Below are 15,447 nucleotides of genomic sequence, written 5' to 3'. Positions count from 1 at the left end.
CTCCGGTTTATAAATACGAGGTCGAATACGAGCAAATTTTTAAAATACTAAAATATTTTAAAACCCATGAATTATTAAAATCCTATTAATATAATGTATTAAAAATAGTTTAGTTAATTATATTAATTAAGTAATATCGGCTTTAGCCTTTTATTAGAACTCTAAAATCTTTTTATTATAATTTTAATTTAAAAATATAAAATTATATATATATTTTAATCTTTAATGGAATTTAATATAAGAAAAATCTATTTAAGTCTCTTATAAGCATTAATCCTTTTTATTTAATTAAATTTTGGCCTTTGTCCTTTATTAGAAATTTATATATTATTTTAAAATCGGGCTCTTTTATTAGCGAATCGGGCTCCTCGCTTAGGACCGATTAATCAATCGCTCGTATTGACGAACGGGGGGTAACAGACCATTCCCAACTATTACACTCCAGAGCAAGCAAACTCGGGTCTAGCTCCAATCAGACTCGATCTCTGACTTGAGTAGAACTCGGCCAGTCTCTACAGAGTAACTGTCTCCGCCGAGTATGGGCTGAAGTTGCAAATCTTCGTAGACTTCAAAACAGGATTACTTAAGATCATGTGAAATAATAAAACCTTTCGTCGTGTAAAACGTCGGGGTCATTCGAGCCAAAGGTATACAGACTTGAGGGCGGAAGAGTTACGAAACTTCATAAATTCGCCGGGGGTAGTAAAATTTTGTGTTGTGCCTCTTCATTGCAGAACCAATAGCTGCTCGTTCTTGATTAATCTTGAGAAATCCTGAAGAGAGGATGAATTAGATACAATGTCGAGTGTCACGGTAGATGGAGCATTGGTGCTCCAGGCTGAAAGGAAATCGTGATGTAATACAATAAAGAGGATAACGTGCACAATGAAAGAGTCCAAATCCTTACTCTTGTCTCCCCGACTCAACCTAACTTCCCACAACCTCACGGGACGAATTAACGTGCTGCACTTCGCCACCCTCATGCTCCTTCTCCATAACGCCACTTCGCGGGCCGCTCTCAACATCGTCCACTGACCCAGTGCTCTCCTCAAGTCCCACCTTCGTCGTCGAGAACTTATCAGCCGGATCTCTATACGACGGCACAAAGTTCACACAAAGGGCATAACTCCAGGCTGCAATAAAGAAAGCCAAAGGTACACCCATTGCCTTAGCCGTCGAGTTATGAAGATCTGCAACGGCACCTAGCAACGGCGGTACACAAGCCCCTCCGGAGACACCAGCAACAATCCAACCTGATCCCCGTTTTGTGTGTTTGCCAAGCCCTCGCATACCCAGTGCGACGATTGTTGGGAAGCAGATTGATTCGAAGAAGAGGGTGATGTACAGCATTGACATGCCGGTATTGCCTCGTTGTGTGATACTTGGTGCGACGAAGACGATGCACATGGTAAGGTAGGCGAGAAAGACCCATCTTGGGCGAATAAACTTCATGAATCCAACGCCGGTGAAGCGTCCCATGGCAAACGAGGCTTGAGCACCGGCAAGGAACTTTGCTGCCAGTGAGGAACTTGTGTTTGGACGGGTTTCAGTGACATAGTTGATGAAGTAGCCTGCGATGGCAACCTGGACGCCTGGTTAGTATGTGGAGTTGAACCTTAGTAGAAATTCTTACTTGAGCGCCCGTGTAACAGAATTGTGCGAACGCTGCATGGAAGAGGCGATATTGTTTGTGGAATGGTCCTACCTCTACATTCGCATGTGTCTCTTCTGCTTGAAAAGCCATGTCTGCATCGGTGATCTCGGGGATGGTGGAGCTGAGAACCTCGAAGTCAGTATCTATGCCCAACCTGTCCCACAGTCGACATTGGGAGGGGCACTTACAAATAGAATACCCCTGCGAGGAGAAACACAAATATGGCAATAGCCAGGTAGACCCATTGCACATTCTTCAAAGCTTTCTCGTCCTCGCCAGTCTTGAGAAAGAAGACATATGAGCCTAACACTGGAGCAATAACCGTGCCAACACCGTTGAAAGCTTGCGAGATATTGATTCGCATCTCGGCATATCTTGGTGGGCCGCATACTATAGATCGACATTATTAGTAAACTGATCTCTAGGGGCTGTCGCGAACTTGAAAGAAATGCTAGGGACTGACCTGTAATGTATGGGTTTGCAGCTGTTTCCAGCGACCCCAACCCATTTCCTATGATGAAAATAGCAGCACAGAAGCCTCCGAACGAGCGGTGGAGGAGACATGGCCAAGCAATCAAGGCACCGAGCCCATATAGACAAAGTCCCCAGATGAAGACGGCTCTATATCCATAATGGCGAAGAATCCAGTTTGCATGACCCAAAGAGGCGAGAGGATATGCGCCGAAATAAGCAGCTTGAAGACCGGAAGATCTAGCTCTATTGATGTGCAGTGTATTTTGGAAATGTTTGTTCAGCGTATCAAGAAGGCCGTAAGAGAAACCCTGGATTTGTTAGTAGAATCCAACAAATGATATATCCAACTCACCCATAGGAAGAAGAGAATAGTCACGAGACACAGCGGATATATCGATTGTCTCAAAGTCAATTCCGCAGCCGTTGTCCTCTCGTCGTCGCTGACTTTCAGGGAGCGCTTTCTAAGAAAAGCCATCTTGAAACCAAAAGCGCTGGATTCAATCTAGAAAGTTGCCAAGCAGGTTACGAAAAACAGGGAGGTAGTGGGCATATATATTTACCATAGTTTCGGACCGAAAAACAACATCGCGCGAGTTATTGGTGGAATGCCACCGGGTCAACTGTTCCCTCGGGGTGATATCATCGCGAGATTGTGTAACGGGAGAACATGTTGAGTAAGGATTTGCGTTGATGGGCAGCGGGGTAGGCAGTACGGAAAGCGATAAGGATCAGAAGACCAAGCGATTTTCGAATCTGGTTTTCGACCTTCGATGTCTAATTTGTGGCACGTGCGCACCCTACCAAAAATCACCTATATATTAGCCCTCTCTTCCTGTGCCTCTACCTATTATTACTGCTTAAAATATTACTCTCTCTTTGATTCTTATTTATATTTATATATATAGGAGAGGGGGGGAGGGGGCGGGGGGTTGGAAGGCGAGTGATGAAAAGTGAAAAGTGAAAAGTGGAAAGCGATAAGCGAAAATCGAAAAGCGAGCTTCAAGGCATGCGACTCGCGAAAAAAAGGAAGCCCTGTAATTATAGGCTACTTATCGCTAAATTTTAGGGCCACAATCACTAAATTATAGGCTATAGGTACTAAAAATTTAGTGCTTTGCAATGTAAATTTTTAGTAAGGTCCCCTTGCCCTGCCCTGCCCTCCCCCCCTCCCCCCCTTCCCTTCCCCCTCTCTTACCCTTATACTTATAAAGAGAGCGAGAAGAATTAAAGAGAGGAAATATTTAAAGTAATAATAGAGGCACAGGGAGAGGGGACGTAATATATAGGCGTAGTATATGGGTGTTTGTGATTTTTGGTGGGGTGTGCACGTGCCACAAATCAGACATCGAAGGTCGAAAACCAGATTCGAAAATCGCTTGGTCTTTTGATCCTTACGGCTTTCCGTAAGGCAGGGTTTTGCGGAAAAACGAGTTTGCAGATCTTCCCCTATTCGGAAAAGATATAGGATCACGTGATCGCGTTAAGGGCCAGCATCTATTTCTCACCCACGTGTCCCCCAAACTTATCATTCAACGTCATGTGCAATGAGAAATTGCTGGACCAAGCTAGGATATCATTTGGAGGACCTTGACAAACTGAATGTTACCAAACGCGGCACAAGCGTTGCTCATCACCTCTCCCTAGCAGTAAGTCCAACCTTGACACCATTCAGACTAGAGAGATTCACTCCCAACCTCTCTTTCCACTCACTCTTGTCTCTCGACTCAATAGATTCGAAACATTGAACCATCCTCGTGATCACGTACGCCATCTCGGTCATCGCAAACACTTCTGGTTTAAAGGACCTAAGTCAGCTTCCTCCGAAAAATCATAAAGACTCAAAACATAGGATTGAGCTTACGGCCAACACAAATTCGCGGTCCACTATTGAAAGGCAGGAACTCCGGTCCAGGCTGGCGACCCTCAAAACGCTCAGGCTTGAATTCGTCCGCATCGTTGCCCCAGAGATCCTTCCGCCGATGCATCGCATACACCGAGTAAAAAAAAGTATCGTTTTTTTTGACAAGCATTGGTTTGGTTCCGGATGGTCCACCGCCTTTAGGAAGGTAAGTATCTGTTGTTGCTCGACGAACATTGATTGGAACCGGTGGAAATAGTCGCATCACTACAAATCACGTCAAAATTCTGCACGAAGCAAGAGGCCCGGGCCCAGGAAATACCTTCATTGATGACGTTGTATACATACTTCAGCTTCTTGAGCTGATCGAAGGTTGGAATCTTCCCGTTGAGTTCGCCAATCTCTATTGAGAGTCTATTCCACACCTCTGGGTGCCTTGCGAGAAGGTAGAAAGTGGAGGACAAGCCCGCAGCTGCACTATCCTTTGCCGCCATGAGAATACTCAACACATGGGCTCTCAATTCTAAGGGATCATCGGTTGAGACTGCCACTTCGTGAAGGTATATGTACCTAGCTGGGTCTTTCTCCAAATCCGTCGACTTCCGGGTAGAAAGTGATTGCGAGATGAGATTGTCAACAACCGTATGGACTACCTTGCAGGACTTTCGGAACTCGGGATCTGGTATAAGATCCATCAAGAATCTCATTCGAGTGCGGGGCCAGATGCGACTAAGGCCATGAGTGAAAGCGACGTTGAAATCTTTGTAGGTTTGGTCAGAATCCGGTCGGAGTGTGTTGATTGAGTAGCCGAATAAATAGTCCGTCGTATTATCCAAGGTCAAATCGTAGAACAGGTCTTGTAAGTCCACAGTGGTGCCGTGTTCAGGAATACGAGCAAAGAGGTCTTGGAGATGAGCCTCGAACATGGTGAGATCGGCGACCTGGGCTCGGTTGAAGGGCGGCCTGATGACGGAGCGAAGATGAGACCATCGCGCACCTTCACTCAAAAAGATGCCGTTCCCAATCAACGGTATTGCTGCGTCACGCCGGACAGTTCCCATACTGAAATTGGGGAACTGGACTGTGAGAACTTCTTTGATGTTCGCCGGCTCGTCACTCCAGATATAGTGGCTTCCAAGCTGCCATTGAGTGAAAGTGTGTCCATATTGGGCGAACTCCAATTGAATGTATTGCATCCCCCTGTGTTCCTTGAGTGCTTTCAAGAAATCCAGTCCTGCTGGAATGGCAAAGTATGGCCGTGGCACGTGACGTGATGGTTCACAGCCATGTGTTGAGAATTCAAAGCAAACGTCACGTGCAATGCTTCTCAGACGACTGTCCATTTTGCAGTGATCTAAGGCCTATACTTATACATGTCCAAATGGCCCCTATTACCACTGAAAACCCATGTTTAGCTGAATGCCCTGCATAGCTAAACACCCTTGCACAGCTGAATGCCCCTGCATAGCTGAATTGCCACTGGTAGCCTTAGGCACCAATTTCCAACACCATGTTGTGCTTTGATGGCCAACAACTGGTCATTGATAGGTGACGATGGATAGTAAACGTAGATGGTCGCAGCAACCAAAAATATCACACATATTGCTAGCAGGAGCATTTTACTTGACTTGTTACCGGCAATCTTGGATATGGGTTGAATGAGTTATCAAGAGAGAACTCAGAGGGGGTGCTTCGATGATCTTATATACCCAGATGACCGAGAGAACGTCAGCCCCAAAACTGCATTCAGTATCAACTTCGGAGGCCATTGGTAATACGAGATGTTATCAGAGTCGTATTCGAACCTACGAAATGACAGATAAACGTAAGGTTTGAAACCAGTCTTGGGCGGAAACCCCTGTCGTAAGAAAGCCACTTCTCGCCTATCGTAAACACCCCCAAGTCCGTGGCAGTGGTGGATCCGAGTCTGACGAGTGAAATATTGTTCTGATGCTCGCTTCTCGTTCTCTGTTTTAGTCCCGATTATCTGGCTATGAACACACACCAAAAAGGCACCAAGCCGTCGCTTACAACTCAACTTGAGTCGCCCAGCCATTAGCCAGGACCACTAACGCCCTCTCGCAAAGAAGGGCAAAGTTTGACCAAGACCCGAAACATGTTAAGAAGTTAGTAAGATGTGAGCATAAATCCAGCAATGAATATGAAAAGGGAAGCATATCATGAGCTTGGTGCAAATGTGAAAAGGCCTCGGAGTTCATGCTCTGCTAGAAGTCTAAGGTGAATCCGCGAAAATCAGAACTTAGAGGGTTCCGAAAGTGAGCTCCACGCGTCTTCACCCTGACAAGAAACAATTAGTCAACAATGACCAGCTCCCGATCACGCACTCCAAGGCTTTTAATAACATCCAAGCTCTCTCAGCGTCCATACCATATATTCTACCATCTATATTGTCCCCAACAGAGGAACCAATTTCACGTCAGGCTTCTCGCCACTAAGACAGCTTTCCCTCACTGCTCTTCTTCGTCCGAGTACGACTGATGATGAGACCACGAGGTCCAGCCCTACAATTCACTGCCCATGAGGAGGCTGTAAGGACAGTGAATTGATAAGTCCGTAGTAGATTGTGTGCTGTTTGGCATGCAATAGATTATAGAAATAATGAAGGAATATCTGGCCTTGTAATATTTCATGACCTTAGGAATTGCTGCCTAGACTGGCCATTAGTGAATCATTAAGGACAGAAGTTGGTTAAGGTAATAACTGCGGGAGCTAGGTATAGTAGCAATTGGCAAGACGCCGAACAGCCGAATTAGAACCAGTCGAAAGGAACATGAGTCCGAACAGTTTCTGAGCTGACTTTTTATTCTGTTTTAATATTTTAGTGTGAACTTTTAAACCCTTCCTCTAAGATCAAGCAGACCAGTGTGTTAAATGAGTAGAGTAGAGTAGTGGGTCCTACTCATACTCTACTCAGCCAAAATATGTCCTACTTATACTCTACTCAATACTTATTAAGTAGTGAGCCACATGCAAGCACGTATCCCTATAAGGGGGTCCCCCGACTTAATTATTATCTTTAAACTTGCTTTAAAAGGTTATATTATATCTAAAAGTAAGTAGAAATTAAAATAAACCCTATATATTTCTTTTTTCTTTAATTTATTATTTAGTAGTTATATATATTAAATAATATATAATTACTATATTAATTTTTACTAGTATAATAAGTAGTATTAGAGAAATATAAAGTAGTAAAAAAGGTAATAAAGGTAAAGCAAGATAATAAAGAGAAAAAATAAATAGTATTTATAATATAAGAAGAGTTATTTAATAAAATAAACTACTTAAGTAGTCTATTCTACTCTACTTAAGCTTAGTTATAAAGGGGCTACTTATACTCTACTTAATACTCAATAAGCATATACTTAAATAACTTAAGTAGTTTGGGTATTCCTTTGATATACTGAAGCAGACTAACAAGAGTAAGCGCGATAGGCAACTGGACAATATTAATAACAGGTAGAGACCGGAGTCTATTCACTCGGAGCTCGCATTCTGGATAGCATTGGCAACGAATGAGATAATAATAATAATAATATTAAGAAGTAATAGGAATAATCCTAACCCCAACGCTGCCGTAACTGTGCTGTAATAGTGATGTATAAAGAGAGGCTATATAACCGGATTTCAAAACTTAAGTACTTAGGAGTGGCAATAATGCTCTGAAATTTCATACCCAACCCCTGCATCCTGATATATTCACCTGCAACCTGTGTTCTGCATACCAATAATAAAAAAGAAAACAGGAACCCATTATATGAAAGCAAGCCAATAGTCTTCGAAGAAATGCATCGACCAGAAAGCGATCGGCGCACAAAGTATGACTCAAGGCTACAATATACACGTGTTAAATAATGGTCGCTTGAGAGTTTTTCTTTTCTTTATTGTATGCGAGAGAGGTGGCAACAATGTAAGCGAAAAAATGTGCATAGCGTTGAAGTAAAGTCTTTAAGTAAAGAGAGCGCAGGGACCTGGACTATTACAGGTCGTGGCTTTGGCAGCAAGTACAATAAAGATAATGTGGCTGTAGCTCAATAAGCTTCATCCCAATACTTCAACAGCCATGGTTGTTTGAATGTGGGTAAGAATATAGTTGTGTGGACTTGAGTCTGACGAATAATCAGAGGAAAGCTTGTTTTGGAAGGAAGTTGAATAGGAGTGAGTATCCTCATCAATCCTGTTCTTGTGGAGTTTGCTTGTGGGCTGTTCATTGGCGTTCCATTTAAGCTACTCATTTGGTTCGAAGGAAAGGTGCTCTTCTCCATATTGCTAACGCCTCCTTTTGGCACGGAATATGCAAATCCTCACGTGATGCGCTCGGGTTGCACAAGGAAACTGCTGAGGCAGATCAATTCGGGTTTCGTTAGCTCCTCTGGAGAATTCCGGTGGGGGGTCTCAGTGGCTACCCCAGATCAGTGCGTCTCTCTGAAAAGGGACAAGATCGGAGCCATCGTGCCACCTAGCGCCTTAGATCCCGCGTTTAGTGTGACATCAGAATCTTAGCAAAGCCACACGATCATCGATAGCGTCTTGGTAGGATTCGGATCGAAAAACTTGAAATTTATATGCATTTAAGAAATTCTTCACGCCGAGATCTAGTATGTTAACCTGCGTTCGGGGTTTCTCCTGAATGTTTCATTTGGACGTTGATACCATCACGATGACATCTATTTCTGACTTCCCACCACGTTCGGGGAAAGCAACCACAAGCCAGACCTATCAAGACAATAATAGCAATAATATTGGGAACCAGACTGGAGATACTTCTGGTATACGGGCTCGGAAGCAAGATAATAATGTTCGCAGAGCATATGGCAATGCAGTTGGAAACTTGGGAGGGAGGGACGACGACTCAACTGGAACGGAAACCACCCGAAACGGCATTTCCAGGAGACATATCAGAAAACGCTTAAAAGAGAAAGAAAAAATTCCAGGGCATGTACAATGGATCAAATGGATGAACAGTGAATGGAAGAATCGTAAGTAATCTTCTATTTGAACGAATCTCCAACTGACAGGCTGGCAGATACTGTTGCCATGATTGCCGAATTCATCGGTACTACCCTTTTCCTCTTCTTCGCATTCGGCGGTACACAAGTAGCGAATATTGGTGCTGGAACAACCGCCAACAATAGTACAACTGGCTCGAATACCGGAGTGGATCCATCCAAATTACTATACATATCCCTGTCATTCGGATTCAGTCTTGCTGTCAATGCGTGGATTTTCTTCCGCATCAGTGGTGGGCTGTTCAACCCGGCAGTAAGTCTGGTATCTACAAGTCATGCAGCATCTAACATGACAGGTTACTCTCGCACTTACCATCACCCGAGACCTCGATCCACTCCGTGCGGTCCTCCTCCTCATAATACAAATTAGCGGGGCCTGTTTCGCCGCCTATCTCGTCAGCGTCATCTTCCCAAGTCGATTCAACGTCCAAACGACCCTCGGAGCTGGGACAACAGTGGCTCAAGGAGTCTGGATTGAAGCACTCTGTACCGCCGAGCTGGTATTCACAATCATCATGCTTGCGAAGGAGAAACACAGGGCCACATTCATTGCGCCAGTTGGAATTGGCCTTTCACTTTTCATCGCGGAGTTAGTAGCTGTATACTACACTGGAGGTTCATTGAATCCAGCTCGAAGCTTTGGTCCTGCCGCCATTTCACATGATTTCACCAGTGATCATTGGATTTATTGGGTTGGTCCCTTTGTGGGATCGGTGATGGCAGTTGGTTTCTACCAGTTGATAAAAGTTTTGGAATACGAGATGGCGAATCCGGGTCAGGATGGAGATGTTGAAAATGATCCTACACAAAATTCTGGCCACGAGGTGGCTAAGAATGTGAAAAAGAGACAGGTTGAGGTCGAGAAAATACATGCCATTCAACAGGAAGGCAGTTCTGCCGTTCCCACGCATTCGCTGGATAATGCTACAGCTGCTGGTTTCAAGAAAAATGGCGATCTCAACTTGGAGCGTAAACCAGCCCCAGACAGACAAGGGGGCGAAGGAGCTGGGGAGAATGTGGTAGGTGGGGGTGCCCAGCCTGACTTGGAAGCCCAGTGGCCAGGAAGTGCTGGTCTTTAGTCATCGGAGACTAGCGGAGGTGCGTACATCGAAGAGAAAAGGAGGACGAGACAAACGAATGGATGGAATGGATGGTGTCTTGTAGTCACTGACGAACTTATGAATGAAACGATAATAGGGAGCGTATATAGCGGTTGGGGTTTGGCGCAAGGGTTTGACGAATCTAGTATCTACGGGGCGCTTCACTTTCTAAGTCTCCTCGATCTAATCTCGGGTAGTTTGAAATTCCGCGGAGGACCTGTGTAAGAGGGAAACATGGCAGTATTTTCGATTTCCTTGCAGTCTCCGGGTGAAGTGTATCTCTTTTGATGGGGCTGTGTTTGTTGAGCACTTCTACGTGGGGTTACGAGGCGGGGCAATGCTGAGCAAGAAATACTAGGTTTGGCCCCCAATATAATTCCAAAACTTTGGTTCTGTCGGATATCTACAGGTCTGCAGTAGTTTAATCGATCGGTATAGTGGACTAAGGGAAAGATGCATGTTAGTGTATACAAATTGGATACAAGCAGGACAGGAGTAGCACACAGATCGACAGTTGACAGGGTGCAAAGTCCGAGTTTAAAAAAGAACGCAAAGAGTACTGTGTCAATCAAGAAATTGAGTGCGCTGTGGATTATACTTATTTTACCTCGCGCGTCGTGGCACATGATAAAAAGGGGGCTGCTCGCTTAGCTCGAACTCCTGGCGGTAGATCAATTCGGCTGCTAGTGATGTGGCCCCTGGCCCCCACCTTCCTTACCCGATATATTTTGCTGCTTTCTCGCCTCTTACTTCCGTTCCCACGCAACTTCCTTGTTCCATTGATATATCACCGAGATTATAGTAAGTCTCAAAATACGGACAATTACATCCACAAGCGCCACAAGATTCTGGCAAAAAGGCCGCACGCTCCTACCGTCTCGTTTGTCTGGTAAGAAAGGCCTTGTGCCAAAATCTTTGCCGTCACGATTCCACCAGCACGGTCCTTTCCTTTTATCTAGCATAAAATTGTTCTCAAAGTAATTTACTAGTCTCCACGCTTAAACTATACCGATCTCGATATGAAGATGGCATTCACCACCGAAGTGGAGAGAGCACGAGAGCGAGAGTGATACCTTAATTACAGCCCCCGGGCGGCACCCAGGAGGTATCTTGGTATGCCCCTCCGCCAGTCTTCAACCGCGCACCCCTCAAGCGAATATTTACAAAATGGCATTTCTATATTGCGGTATTACTCTATACTTTGTATGAATCCGGTTAAAAATGTTCGCGATGTTGATCCTCATGCTACCTAACTTCGCAAATAGTCATAATGGAACCGCGAACGCAACTCAGCCCCCCACACTCTGAGCGCGATCTTAAACGCAACTCATACTCATCATCACAATTGGACCATCCAGCCAATCAGTCAAATACCCACAGGTGTTCAAGCTGTGTTAGTCGTGGCTTTGCTGATCAACACATCTCTCCAAATGGCGTATCCAGTCCGGAGTATCGTTCATCGATTTTGTTACCCTCTTCGCTGTCGCCGCGTTGCTTTTATGGAAAGTTCTCTTGCCCTTGCGAGCCAGTAGCTGAACCATAGTATCGCTTAAGTTGAACCATATTATCAGTAGCGAGAATACCTCCGGACTCAGGATTAATTTTCCCTTTCGCTGGTTCCGTTTTAGTCTGCGAACGTGAGCAACTACTGCTTTAACCTGAGCTGAGGGTGGGTATACCTGAGCCGAGCCTGAGCAAGCCTGAGCAAGCCTGAGCAAAGCCTGAGTATCCTGAGCAGAGCCCGAGTATCTTGAGCATACCATAATATGGAACCCATTTTGGCCTCTTGTATATCCCGGCTATAGTTTCCTGACCAAATTTTTCCCGAAAAGCCATTTTTGCTCCCTCCCAGGGTTTCTACCGGAGCAGATTTTGGATTCCTCTTATTAAATAGTATATAACTCGTAGTTTAGCCTTATAATTTACTTATAAAAACTATTATAAAATCATAAAAATTTTGCAAAATATAAAATTAATTAAATTTTATATATATATCTACTTTATAGAGTTTTGCGACTAGTAAAAGCTGGATATTTTAATATTAAGTTAAAGGGAATTAGTAGGGTAAGGCTTAAATAAAGTATAATAGTACGAGGGTTTATAGGCTATAATAGAGGTATATAGGAGTACTTATATAGGCTAAAAGGAACGTTCTTATAAGCTAGCTATAAAGGAGAATCTAGAGATAAAGAAGAAAAGAAGAGAAGAAGAAAGAAGTATTCCTAAAACTCCCTTTTTAGTACCCGTAAGATTAATTATTTAAAAAGGATCTGACCCTAATACTAGGCTTAGCTAAGGCTTAATACGGCCCGTACCGTAATATAAAATATAATTAGTATATGGCTAGAAAAGACGTTTTATAAGAAAGCTATTCTTAGAGCTTTATATAACTATTCTATAATATACTATAATTGAAATTAATTAATAATTATAAAAATCATAAAATTAATTAAGTTTAATAAATTAATCCAAATTATATATCTTTTTAATTAATAAAAGTTAAAAGTTAAAATAATCTAGTTACTAGCTTCTAGTATTCTTGCCTAGCCATACTAGTCCCAAAGGTGGCTTTTTTTAATAAGAATCTTATCGGAAAATACCGGCCGAAAATAATTTTCGGCCTTCTTCTATATATAGATATTAAGTTTTAACTTTCATACCTAAGTAAATACCCCCTAGCTATAAACCCCTCATACTTAATAACGTATTACTAATAGAACCTCGTATTTATAAGTCCTTGCCTTATATCCCGAACTAATATTACTCGTAACCGGAACGTAATTATTATACTACAAACCTAGTTTCGTAAAGAACCCTTGATTTAGAAACGGGATATACGGGCATATAACTCCGATATCTAGTATAGTATCCGGGATACTAAAACTAATTAGTAAATCTATAAATAAACCTAAACAGAATTTATTTAGGTAGGTATAAGAAATAGGCCATATTTCGAGTAGCTAAGTAGGAGGAATAACCCGAGACTAAAATAGTACTATACTATTACTTCTATATTATTTAATTCTCAAATATCTCGAATTAGAATGCCTTTTAAATAAACCAAATTCTTAATAAAACCACCTAATAACGAAACTTATAGCCGCTACTAATTATATTATCTTTTCAGAAAAGCTTATTTAGTATCCCCGGAACTCGAAATTAAAAAGGTGACTTTCTTTTATCTCTCTTCTATCTTATAGCAGATTCTTTAAATCTTACTAAAAAAATTATCCTTTATTAAAATTAGGATATTTTTAAGCCAAGCTATAGTTTTCCCTTCTGGTTTATAATAGCCGAGAAATACCTATTATCTCTGGCGAGTCTTTAACTATCTAACTAATTCTGGTCCTATAATAGCTATAGCTATTTCATCTAACTAGCGCGAATCCATTATTACTATCTATTCTGGTATATTAAGCTTTATATATATCCAGATCTAGGTATTTATTTTTGCTACTATTATATAGTATTATTAATATATAGCAAACCCAGTAACCCCGGCAACCCCGGCAAACCCAGTAAACCCAATAAACCCAATAAACCTAATAAACCCGGCAAACCTAGCAAACCCAGCAAACCTAGTAACCCCGACAAACCTAGCGACCCTAGTAACCCCGGCAAACCCGGCGGATCTAGCTAAATAAGATAAAGCTCGTCGTATTACCTTTTATGAACTAGAGAGATTCTTGGTATTTTATTCCTGGATAATAAACCAGTCTGTTCTAAACTCTAAGAACCAAAAAAGTTTCTAGCATTTTTGTACCTGGATTAAGAATTACCTTAAATCTTTTATCTTATAAAATACTATCTGGGTTATAGCCCTTGGTTTTATATGGGTTTCTAATATAGGTATTATTCTAGCTCTAATTTAGGTATTAGTTATTAGAGAAGCCGCTCTGGCTAATATTAATATACTCTTCTTTCCGAACCTAGCAAATGGTTTATTAGTATATTTCATATAAGACCTAGATAATATCTTTAAGCCTGTAGTACTCCGGGGCCTTACTATTACCTAGATTAGTAATCCCGAAGCTATATATAGAGTTTAGCTTAACGAAACAAATATTAGGCAAATGCCGGATAGTAAAGTAATTCTCTAGTTTAACTATATATATAATATTAATAAGATAGATTTTGGGATATAATACTTTAGGGACCTATATTTTGTACTTCGGGGTTTTTATTATACGGAATATAGTTAGATTATACTAGGACTTAATAATTCCTATTTACTCTGGAATAACCAGAATATTATATAGAATATTACTTTAAATAATAAGTAACTTACTAATCCTCAAGCTACTTTTATTAATCCCGTTACCGTTACAAACCCTCTGGTAAATAATAATATATATACTACCTATATCTCTATTTTATAGAAGAGTAGTCTTATACCTAGTACGGACCCCTGGTATTTCACCGATTTATTATTTAACCTATAAACAAATAGTATATCCTATTCTATAAAGCCTAATAGACCCCCTCTCTTATACTAGGAGACGGGTTTATAGATATAGAAAGGCCAAGAGATAGGAAACCCGGGGTAGTTTAGCTATAATATACCAGGATTTCCTTTATTCTATTATAATATCTTAGAATACCTTTTATAGGATTCCCCTACTTCGTTTACTACTGCCAGACTTAATATAATTAACCTGGCAGTATTAGATTAGGATATATTAACTTCTTTTAATACTAGAGCTAGGAGTATTAATAAGGATCTAAACTACCTACTTATTATATTATTTGTCTGGAATTCTAATATACTCTTTAACCTAACTTTAAATAATCTATCTAATATATATAGGATCCCAAACTATATTTTACTTTCCAAGAACCTTATTAGTACAGGTAACTTTATTATCTATATATCTAATATTACTATATTAGCTCTTATCTTTATTCTCGTTATTTCTATTATTATAATATTTATAATAATTACTAACTTAGTAATAGGATATAAACTCGAGAAGAATTATTAGCCTAAAGAATATTCTAAAAAAGATTCTAAAAAAGAAGATTCTAAAGAAGATATTAAGTATAGCTATTTATTCTTAGATAAAACGCCTCTTTAAATAGGGTATTTATATAAAAGGGCAATTTTGACCTGTAAATAAGCCCGGAAGCTTTGAGATAGAGAGATATTAATATTATTAAATTTAATTTAGTTTAGCTTAAGCCTTATCTTCTTTAAAACATTACTATATATATAATAATAGAGGGAGATATTCTCTTTATATTTTAATATAGTATTATATAAAACCTCCTTTTTTTCTTTACCTTAACTTAGTACTTTAGCCTTATATTCTAAGTTATATATTAATATTATAC

At 41.1% G+C, this 15,447-nt stretch overlaps 3 protein-coding genes across 3 annotated transcripts; 1 reads left to right on the top strand and 2 right to left on the bottom strand.

The window, feature by feature from the left end:
- Window positions 1-695: 695 nt before the first annotated feature.
- K444DRAFT_556465 (MFS general substrate transporter) lies at window positions 696-2,824 on the bottom strand. The gene is made up of 5 exons (XM_024876746.1): window positions 2,481-2,824; window positions 2,118-2,436; window positions 1,843-2,044; window positions 1,634-1,775; window positions 696-1,584 (listed from the first exon to the last, which is right to left on the bottom strand). The coding sequence occupies exons 1-5, from the start codon at window positions 2,601-2,603 to the stop codon at window positions 928-930; spliced, it is 1,443 nt and encodes a 480-aa protein (XP_024740585.1). The 5' UTR covers window positions 2,604-2,824; the 3' UTR covers window positions 696-927.
- An 864-nt stretch (window positions 2,825-3,688) lies between these two features.
- Window positions 3,689-5,604, bottom strand: K444DRAFT_661099 (cytochrome P450; the record flags this gene model as incomplete). Its single annotated transcript, XM_024886541.1, has 4 exons — window positions 3,689-3,919; window positions 3,990-4,253; window positions 4,309-5,223; window positions 5,496-5,604. The coding sequence occupies 4 exons, from the start codon at window positions 5,602-5,604 to the stop codon at window positions 3,759-3,761; spliced, it is 1,449 nt and encodes a 482-aa protein (XP_024740584.1). The 3' UTR covers window positions 3,689-3,758.
- Window positions 5,605-8,667: 3,063 nt separating this feature from the next.
- Window positions 8,668-10,095, top strand: K444DRAFT_626739 (aquaporin-like protein; the record flags this gene model as incomplete). Its single annotated transcript, XM_024882697.1, has 3 exons — window positions 8,668-8,986; window positions 9,034-9,269; window positions 9,313-10,095. 3 exons carry the CDS (start codon window positions 8,668-8,670, stop codon window positions 10,093-10,095), a joined length of 1,338 nt encoding a protein of 445 aa, XP_024740583.1.
- Between the last annotated feature and the right edge of the window lie 5,352 nt (window positions 10,096-15,447).

This window comes from Hyaloscypha bicolor (assembly GCF_002865645.1).
Source record: "Hyaloscypha bicolor E unplaced genomic scaffold K444scaffold_50, whole genome shotgun sequence".
Lineage (NCBI taxonomy): Eukaryota > Fungi > Ascomycota > Leotiomycetes > Helotiales > Hyaloscyphaceae > Hyaloscypha > Hyaloscypha bicolor.
Note: the sequence above shows the minus strand (reverse complement) of the source record. Positions and strands in the feature narration are given on the sequence as shown.

Excerpts from the sequence above, each read along its gene's own strand:
- K444DRAFT_556465 (XM_024876746.1), bottom strand. The coding sequence starts at position 2,603 with ATGGCTTTTCTTAGAAAGCGCTCCCTGAAAGTCAGCGACGACGAGAGG. Across the intron at positions 2,437-2,480 it reads CTATTCTCTTCTTCCTATGG|GGTTTCTCTTACGGCCTTCT; the intron begins GTGAGTTGGATA and ends TAACAAATCCAG. Across the intron at positions 2,045-2,117 it reads TGCAAACCCATACATTACAG|TATGCGGCCCACCAAGATAT; the intron begins GTCAGTCCCTAG and ends GTCGATCTATAG.